The sequence below is a fragment of the Lampris incognitus genome, chromosome 2, assembly GCF_029633865.1.
Source record: "Lampris incognitus isolate fLamInc1 chromosome 2, fLamInc1.hap2, whole genome shotgun sequence".
Lineage (NCBI taxonomy): Eukaryota > Metazoa > Chordata > Actinopteri > Lampriformes > Lampridae > Lampris > Lampris incognitus.
In genome coordinates, this window is record NC_079212.1 from 13,662,427 (window position 1) to 13,672,837 (window position 10,411).

The window sequence follows — 10,411 nt, forward strand, 5'->3', positions numbered from 1 at the left end:
TGATATTTATGTGAATATAAGTGTTTTATTTTTCAAATGATGATTTTTAAATATGTTTTATATGCATTTATTTCTTTTCATGGGCAGCCCACGTGGTACTGTCAAAAATGCACAATTGCTATGCAAACTGACTCTTTATGTGTGCATTCCTCTTTTTTTTTTTAAACAGTTTAGAGTAGTGCTGTGGCAAGGACACTGTTGTGAGATGTAGTGAACTGCTGAAATCATTTCATTCTGGTTGGAATCAGGAGGTGGTTTTGTGTGTGTGTGTGTGTGTGTGTGTGTGTGTGTGTGTGTGAGGGGGGGGTGTTAACTTTCAATCCCCCCCCCACCTTAACCTGAACCTCTAGTCTGTCTTTCTGTTGCCAGTCGGTACTCTGCCTAAAGTATCCTCTCCTTTTTAGGCAGAGAGATCGTTATCTTTTTTTCATGCGTCCAAACCCCGCGTGGTGGTGGACACAAAAGGCAGTCAGGTTAAACCCGCTAGTCGTCTGCAAGGCTCACAGCCCACACAACGGCACCACCGACAGGCACCGGGTGGCACTGCACCGCCGCTCTGCGGGCCAAGCAAATACCCAAATCAGATTATGTCTGCTGCCGTTAGCATTCCACGTTAAACGTAACATGTTGTACGACACACGGGGGGGGGGGGAGTGGGTTTTAGATGGGTTTTCTTTCTTTCCTTTGACATTTCTTTTCTTAAACCTCGAACCCAAAACACCGAATCAAAAGTAGTTCTATTTCGGATCGCCACCTCTTTATCTGCCCTACCGCTAATCAGGACAGGTAGACGCTTGTCCTCCATCATCAGCGTGACATGATTATCTAAAGCCCCGTGCTTTCAGGGCGGTGCGAGATAAAGGAGCTGCGCTGAGCAAAACAAAGCCAGTGAAAAACAATAGACAAGAAGCAACATGGTTGGGGGGGGGGGTGTCTTCCCTTATTTCCTCTCCCTCTCTCTCTCTGTCCATCTCTGCCCCAGATCCGCGAGTCCTCCTGCCACTGAGCGTGGCTGAAACTGGACAGTAATTGGTTCATCATGGCTCCGGCCCCTCTCGACCCTCGAGCTTTTTGGGAAAGAGGAAATGGGCGGACCAGGGCCAGATTCCCTTTGAAACTATAGATGACCTCTGATGACACCGGTCAGGCAGAGAGTGCTACGACAGAGCAAAAGGAATGGGGGAAGGGGAGGAATAGAGCTAGCAGTAGTGAGGCAGAGAAGAGGGAGATGAGTGGGAAGAGGGTGAGGATTTATTTGGATGGAGGATATCAGGGAGAGCCACAGCAGGTACTCAGGTTATTGTAATCAGCGTGAACGCAAGGCTTTATTTGGATCATGTCAGCACTTCCCAATATGGCATACTTGAAAGGGTTTACAAGTGGCTATTTATTACTTAAGAACTGGTTAATAACCAATTTATTAATGTGTAATAAATCAGTAATAAGATGTAACGGGTTGCCAGATTGGGATCCCTGAGGGAGACTCTCCACATACATTCTCTTGGAAACCACATGGTTGAACGAAACTAGCCAAATACTAGATGTATGGCGGCCTGACTAACCACTACTCGAAACGCAACCTCTGTGTCTGTAGTTGCCATCGCTGCTAAGTTAATAGCCACTTTTGCGTACACCTCGCACGACATTTTCGAGTCATGTTATTTTGTGTCTCACTGAGAATGTGAATTGTGGGTCCTCACTAGTCACGTGGTTTCTGAGAAAATGTCTATTGTGACTTTCTTGTGCTGACAAAACGTGGGCTTCCAAACTGGCAACCCAAAAAAAGCTTTTTATTAATGCTTTATAACATCTTATTACTGACTTATAGCAATTAATAAATCAGCTATCAAAAAAGTAATGAATTACCACTTGTAAATCCTTTATAAGATGTTGTGAAGTGGTACTGAATCATTACAATTACGTAAGTGTAAGTTCACACTGACGTAATATATTTAGTGTTACTTATGTACAGTTTCTGCCCATTAGTTTCCCTCTGAGTTTAAAGCAGGCCTTAACCCTCAGAGACATTAAACTCAGACCAAAACTAAAATTACCTTAACATGTTGAGGGAATCCTCAAAACACATATGTTTACCCCCAAAATATAAACCTTAGGTTTGTGCTCTATGGTTTATTATGAATACCCATGCTTTGGAAGGGGCCCATCCAGGCTGCTTGAAATGTCCCATGGCCATTACGGCAGATGTAGTAAAGGAAACACAATTTGTGTGCGTCAAAATCAGAACTGGCAAGGGGGCGTCCGGGTAGTGTGGCGGTCTATTCCGTTGCCTACCAACACAGGGATTGCCGGTTCGAATCCCCGTGTTACCTCCGGCTTGGTCGGGCGTCCCTACAGACACAATTGGCCGTGTCTGCTGGTAGGAAGCCGGATGTGGGTGTGTGTCCTGGTCGCTGCACTAGCGCCTCCTTTGATCGGTCAGGGCGCCTGTTCAGGGGGGAGGGGGAACTGGGGGGAATAGCGTGATCCTCCCAAGTGCTAAATCCCCCTTGGGAAACTCCTCACTGTCAGGTGAAAAGAAGCAGCTGGCGACTCCACATGTGTCGGAGGAGGCATGTGGCAGAGGGGGTGGAGCAGCGACCAGGACGGCTTGGAAAATAGGGTAATTGGCCAAGTACAACTGGGGAGAAAAAGGGGGGAGGGATAAAAAAAGAAGAAGAAAAAAGTCAGAACCGGCAGACATTTTAGGGAGCTAAATATACTCTGCTTAAAATGATGGGAAGGCCAGAAAGTCAGTCCGTGTGAGTAAAGGATCTTTAAACTCAGGTAAAAGACTCTGTCCCAGCCAGTCAAACCAGGAATCAACCAGCAGGTTTAGCTGTGGCTGGGAAACAGCAAACACACTTGTTTTGTGAGTGATTTTTCATTTCATTTCGATTTTTTTTTGTTGAAAATATTAAAAGAAATGCTTCCTAGATTCTATTTTTTTTTTTTCTGTGTACCTTTTTTCTAAAAATGACGAGCTCCCTCTTGTAGACTATTCTACGATTAAATGGTGATGGAAAATGTGAACACCTCTCTGCTGTGTTTTTTTTGTTTGTTTTTTTTTTTTCCTTCTCTCATCCAGGCATCTGTCAGACATCTACTCACACTATCACAATGATAATCTCTCCTCTATTCTTTCTGGCGTACACCCCTAAGCGAAGCCGTGATGACTTTAACCCTTTGCGCCGCTCATGTGGACTTGCATATCTCTCACTGACACAGTACATTGTCTAGTCTATAATCAGAGCAGAAGTGTATTTGCAGACTTGAGGTAATTATATCATTTCAAGCTTACAGCCCCTAACCGTGCATTTGACACCCCCCCTCCTCCCTCCTTTCTTGTACCGTAGATGTGTGCAGTATGTGTGTGTTGTGCAAACCCGGTCCTGATCTTTTAAGAGACTCGTATGTGCATCCTAAGGCTCCTCATCATTGACTGAATACACACAGACACGCACACGCGTGCACATGCACACACACATATACACAAACATATATGTAATCTGTTTACTGGACTGTCCTTCACCTGGCTTTACCGCCATTTAAGTGGAGACCTTGAGATAAAAGGCTTAGCAAACCCTCCGCATAAGATTGGGACATGGTATTAGCATTAGTGTTTATTTACCCGAGCTTCTCTATATGTGTTTGTGATTATATTCCCCGCCTGTTGGCCTGTCCGTCTGTCTGTCTCTGTCCGTGTTCTCGTCTCTCTGTTGTCCGTGGAGCAAACCCTCTATAGAGTGACTAAAGCAGACTGACTGTTGTGTTGATGTTTATAGTATTCCTTTGCCTTTATTGCTTTGGTATGGAGGAAGAGCTGTTGCCAGGGCAACAGTAGCATTGACTGGCACCGGGGCGGCCATGGGAATTGATAATACATTTCTAGACTACTCTGTTAATTAAATGTAGGAAATGAAAAAAAAGTAATGTCTAGGTTTGTTTGGAAAAAAACAAAAACAACACTAATCTGTATTTCTCTCTCTGTCTCGCTCCCCCCCTGTCACCTTACCCCGCAGTGAACGACTTCACGGTGATCCGCAAGAAGTTCAAGTGCCCCTACTGCAGTTTCTCCGCCATGCACCAGTGCATTTTGAAGAGGCACATGCGCTCCCACACCGGTGAGAGGCCCTACCCGTGTGAGATCTGTGGCAAGAAGTTCACCCGGAGGGAGCACATGAAGAGGCATACGCTGGTGAGTGGAGTCTATGCCCAGTCACCAGCAGGGGGCAGCAAAGTCCACCGAGGAGGATTATCACCCCCTCAGGCCCACCTGCTTTCCTGCCCCAGGCCTTATGGCCTTATCCTTCTGTTCACTTCCATCTTCCTTTTTTCCTATAATCCCAGAGGCAGACATTAACAAACAAACAAAAAATCAGTTAAAATAAAAGCACCTTCCTTTACCACCACATAAACCCAACTCCAGACTCCAGACATCCCTCCCGGGCTCCTCTTTTAGGATCCACCTGCAAATCTGCACCCTGTGCTAACTAAGCGTAGACGTGTTTTTAGGGCTCCAGTATCAGGTGATATAAAAGCACATGTATGATATGTATACGTAACTATAAGTTTAACATCTTTATAACATTTCAATTTAAAATAAAACCTCCCCATACAAACCTTCACTTGTGCATTGACTGACCAGATTTATGCTCATGCACAGCATGGTCGGCCCTTACTTCATCTTGGTGAAAGTGATGGCAGAAAACATCAGATGAATTGTAAAAATATAGTTTACCACACCCAAAAAAGGTGGAGGTGCTTCCACTTTTATTCCATTCAAGTGCAAGTGAAAAGCATAGCTAACACTGTGCTGCTTCACCAGGTTCACACCAAGCAAAATAACCACACGGGTGTTTAACACTAGAACGACCGGGATTTCACTCCTACCTGAAACGACCATGGGCAGTCAAAATGACCGCCGGTTTTTAAGCTCTATATTCTGTCAAGATAAATACCCAACTGAGATATTAATGCATTGCATATGTTAGTATGTCTGTTAGGAAATGACTGACACCAAAATTAACATTTTAGTAACTTTAATACTATTTATCAAACAATTTAAAATAGCTGCTGTCCAACGCCTGTGAATACTGCAACGCCTCGGTGGTAGTCACAGTGCGTCTGAAACGGCGGCTGTACCCAGACATGTTGGAAATAATACCTAAAAAACAAAACGGAAAACGCATATTGCTAATCTAACACATGTAATAAGGCCTGTAAAACGTGAAATGTAAAAAAAAGAACTGAACATTGCCGAGGAAATTACGCGACAACACACGTGACATGACGCGCACGATGACGAGCAGATTACGTGCTGTCATTTTGACCGCTCAAGGTCGTTTTAGGTAGACCTTATAACTTTTTTTGTGTAACTGATCTAAAACTAATTTCAATGCAAATATAAGCAGTTTTAGGAGCATTCGGGGAGCTGCAGGTCTGTATCTTTTCTTTTTTTTTCACAAAGTGATTAAACTGTGAAAATCCAAAACGGTCAAAATGACCGCCATGGTCGTTCTAGTAGTTTTTAAAGGTCTGGTCGTTGTTTGGGACTGTTTAAATTGTTATTTTCAGTTCTTTTTTTTACATGACACGTTTTATAGGCCTTGTTACGTTTGTTAGATTAGCAATATGTGTTTTCCATTTTGTTTTTCGGGTAATATTTTCACTTTTTCAATTTTGCTATTCAAGTTTGACCATGTCTCTTTGAAGTTTATATTATAGTTGTTAAAATTTTCATTTTGGTGTCAGTCATTTCCTAACAGACATACAAACATATACAATGCATTAATATCTCAATTAGGTATTCATCTTGAACTCTGAATATTGAATTTTAAATCCGGTGGTTGTTTTAGGTAGACCTTATCTTAACATTTTTTTGTGTGCAATTGATCTAAAACTCATTTTAATGCAAGTATGTGCAATTTTGGGAACATTCAGGGAGTGGCAGGTCTGTTTTTTTTTTCAAAAAGTTATTAAACTTTGAAAACCCAGAATGGTCATAATGACGGTCTTAGTTGTTCTCGTGTTAAAGAAGCGGTGATACTACATGTAGACTGTGTTACCTGTCAATCAGCACAGTATTGCAGGAACACCTTACTGGCTAGTATTACTACAAGATAATCTAATTTACATATTTAGACCCTCTAAAAACTCCCATTGATATTTTCTTTTGACATTCTTACATAAAATCATATTACATATAAAAATATTGCAATTAATGTAAAGTTCAACAACAATAATAACATTGTTGTACTAGCTACTCGGTAGCCTATCGAGATAAGCATATTATGTACAAAGGACCAAGAAAAATAAAATGGATAACATAACATAGTAGAGACATTTAGGGTTATATCCATAGGTCTATCCACATACCCTTACTAAAGGTAAGGAGGGATGGTAGTGAGGGGAAAAAGGTATATCCTGCCTCTATTTGTGCGTGCCATGTTCATGAGTAGATATTGGAGTTTCTTAACTAAAATGATAACTGACACGTCGTAGTTCATGCAGCTCTGTTTATCTAAACTGTAATACTGTTCACACCAATACACCAGTATAAGGATAAGGTTATAAGTAGGTTACGATTCATCGGCCCCCATTGTGTGATGGTTATATTGACTGCTTGGAAAGCCAGATTAAGATTTTAATCCCAGTGGTGATTTTTTCTTCTTTTAATTGTTTTTATTTATTTATTTATTTATTGGATCGCCTCGCCTTACAGCAAGAAGGTTCTGAGTTCGAGCCCCGGGGTAGTCCAACCTTGGTGGGTCGTCCTGGGTCATCCTCTGTGTGGAGTTTGCATGTTCTCCCCGTGTCTGCGTGGGTTTCCTCCGGAGACTCCGGTTTCCTCCCACAGTCCAAAGAGTTGTAGGTCAGGTGAATTGGCCATACTGAATTGTCCCTAGGTATGAATGTGTGTGTGTGTGTGTGTGTGTGTGTGTGGGGGGGGGGGCCCTGTGATGGCCTGGCGGCCTGTCCAGGGTGTCTCCACGCCTGCCGCCCAATGACTGCTGGAATAGGCTCCAGCATCCCCGCAGTCCTGAGAGCAGGATAAGCGGTTCAGATAATGGATGGATGGATGAATATGCATTCACAGAAATGAGAGGCCCACACGGTAAATCTGTGTCATGGATGTGTTGTCTGGGTTTCCAAGGCTCAACGGTCTTGCCATTTCTGTTCGTGCCTGTGCTTCGCTCACCTGTTCCCCATTCCCTGATTGGCTCCACAGCAGTTATATTCCCCCAGGTTGCCCTGACTCTTTGTCTGATTGTTATGTTAGCGTTTGTTAGCTGGGTGCTTCATGCCTTGTCCATGAGCCTTCCTTGCTGTTTGCACCTGCCGCTCCAGTTTCTGTAAATTCATTTCCTTCATTAAAGCACTGCTCTAGCCCAGCCTGTCTCCGCTGTCTGCATTTGGGTCCTCAGGTCCTGCTCCCGATGTGACAATCTGAAGTTGAACCCTTCACGCCCTTACTAGTCAGTGGACATTATGTGAATAGAGTGTGTGTGTGTTTGTTTGTCCACAGGTCCACAGTAAAGACAAGAAGTACGTGTGTAAGGTCTGCAGCCGAGTCTTCATGTCAGCGGCCAGCGTGGGAATCAAACACGGCTCCCGACGCCACGGCGTCTGCGCCGACTGCTCCGGCCGGGGCATGGCTGCGCTGCTGGACCACAACGGAGAGGCGGGCGGCGACATCTCTCCGGAGGAGGAGCTGTACTCTGGCGACCACCGTTTCCACGACGACCAGGCTGAGTGCGACGGCGATGGGGAGGAGGAGATGATGACAGAGGGCGACAGCGAGCTGATCGGAGACGGGGAGGAGGAGACAGGGAAGTGGAAGGACTCAGGGATGATAGCCAACCGGGACAGGGCGCTGGACAATGAGAAGGAAGAGAGCGACTCCTCCGTACAGGAGGGGGAGCAGCAGAACGGGAGTGAGAAGGACTTCGCCTGGATCTCCTAGAATCCGCCGGGCTCCTCGGTGGCTCCCTGACCGATCTCAGAGGATCTCTCGCGATCTCTGGGGCAGAACCCTCTGCTCTCTTTACCCATTTGTCCCACCGTGGTCAGGCCTTCCGCTGAATGGGAACGGTGTGGAGCGATGCGCAACAATGATCTAAAAACCATGATGGGCGACACAATCACATGTGTGCGCACGCACACACACACACACACACATGCACACACACACACACATGCACACACAGACAAATATGCTCCTACAGGCGTACATACAAACACGCAGGCGAAACCACACAGCTTATTCTCCCACCAGCTTCGAGCTGTTGACACGACTGCCATAGTAGAAAGAGAGTGATGATGGCTGAAGCGAAAGGCTTTTTTTCTGCTTACCTCCTTTACTTCTGATGCAGTGTTCTTTGTGTTTGATGGTTTTGGTTTCTGTTTAATTGTTTCTTTGTGAGGGGTCGGGCCAGAATCCTGTAGTTTTATACTTAACAGGAATCGACGGGGACCCTGCTGAGGACCTGGCCAACGCCATACCGCAATTTTGTGCGTTCGGCATCATGATCGCCATGGAAACTAAGGATCTTTTGACAGCGAGGGTTAATGGCCGGGGGGAGGGTGTGTGAATGCTATCCAGTCCTTATCGGGGGGTGGGTGGGTGGGGTGGGGTTTACGAGACGGTTTCTGTCTCTTAGGCAAAGGGACAGTCTTTAATCTATTGCAAAGCTGCACGTGTCAGAAGACCGGCGGCCCGATGGCACATTGTTGATGCAGAGTCCAACTGCCACAGACTTGCACTTTAAGGACAACTAGACTCCTGTCACATCCCCGAACCCGTGGTTTACATTTTTGATCAGATCTTTACTTACCTAAACAACTCGGTGACCGCGCCTACCTTTAAGGATATACCTTATGTCCTCTTGACTGTTATCACAACATAGAAATCACTATCAAACTTTGTGCAGATTGCTGTTTATATAGCCTATGCCTTTCAGCGGGGACCTTACTCTTTCAACTAAGTTTACCACACATTTCTACTGATCCATCACGACAAGTACTGGAGATTTGACGAACGTGTACATACCAGTTTTTGGAAAATGTAAAAATTTGGAAGAGGAGCGAGAGAGAGAAGGGCGAGGGGTTTGTGCCAGAGATTTGAGCGCTATGCAGGAACCTCCGCGTCCTCTTATTCCACAGTGGACATCAACCTTAACGTCACTCGGCTTCCCTATGAGCATATCAGCACAAGCACATGATGGAACCACATAAGCCAACCCGCTCTCTCTCTCCTCTCTCTCTCTCTCTCTCTCTCTCTCTCTCTCTCTCTCTCTCTCTCTCTCTCTCTCTCTCTCTCCTCTCCTCTCCTCTCCTCTCCTCTCCTCTCTTTCTTTCTCTGTCTCGCTCTCTCTCTCTCCGCTCCTCTCCTCTCTTTCTTTCTCTGTCTCTCTCTCTCTCTCTCCGGAGCTTGTGATGGTAGTGATCTTCGCGTTAAAGTCTCTCAAACCTAAGGTGGAACCGCCTTTCTTTTGAGACATTTTCATTTCTTTTCTTCCAGTCAGCTATATAATTTCAATGCCTGAATATGGAATATGCAGAACCCCCCCCCTTTTACCCCCCCTCCAATTTTATCAGATCACAGATTAACATCTTTGTCTGATGTTAGCTGAAAAAAATGTAAAAAAAAAAAAAAGAGGATCAAAATTTTGCTCGAACGTCCATCCTTATTTTGATCTTGGTAGAATGTGTAATATTGTTTTGTTCGACAGGTATTTATTGAAAAAAAGCATCTTTTGTTGATAATTCCTGATTTTGAAAAGTCATTCCCTCCTCTTGTCCGTGTAGGTGGGAGCAGGCTAGGTGTTGGTGTGCGAGATGGGTGACTGTTCAGTGTCAGACCAGTGTCCTTTTGATTTCGACAGATTATTTCCACATCTTTGAGCAAGACATTTGACAATTCAAGTGAGGCCGATGACTTGTCTTATTATAATTATCAGAACTATGATTACTGTTGTTGATGTTATTATTAATTATTATTATTAAGTGCTGGATGCTAAGCTTTATTGTGTGTTCTTTTTTGATATTTTATATCTTGTATAAGAAGAAAGCTTTTATACTTTGCCTTGTTGTGGACAGCAAGCCATAGGGCTTTTATCGACCTTTTATTGTGCCAGTTTTACGCTTTTTTCTGTCGTAATTGCATTTTTTTTACCGAGGGAAAACAAATTCACTGTCAAACCGATCTGTTATCGATATTGATTGAAACCTATATTCAACACATGCTTTTGCATCACTAATGTACACTAATTGATTATTATCGAACCAAAAACAATCTAGTAACTTGTATACATAAAGTGCTTTTGTTCCAACAGTGTGCGCGCGTGTGTGTCTGCGTGCGTGCGTGCGTGCGTGTGTGTGCGTGCGTGCGTGTGTGCAGGTGCTTTTGGAT

General features: G+C 44.4%; 1 protein-coding gene across 1 annotated transcript in view; it reads left to right on the forward strand.

Annotated features, from left to right (window-relative positions):
* Positions 1-8,596, forward strand: part of LOC130108392 (zinc finger and BTB domain-containing protein 46-like) — a 17,527-nt gene extending 8,931 nt beyond the window's left edge. The window contains exons 2-3 of the mRNA XM_056275302.1: positions 4,020-4,195; positions 7,526-8,596. Of these exons, the coding sequence (XP_056131277.1) occupies positions 4,020-4,195; positions 7,526-7,963 (614 nt within the window). The 3' untranslated portion in view covers positions 7,964-8,596. The remainder of the gene's footprint in view (positions 1-4,019; positions 4,196-7,525) is intronic.
* Positions 8,597-10,411: the final 1,815 nt, after the last annotated feature.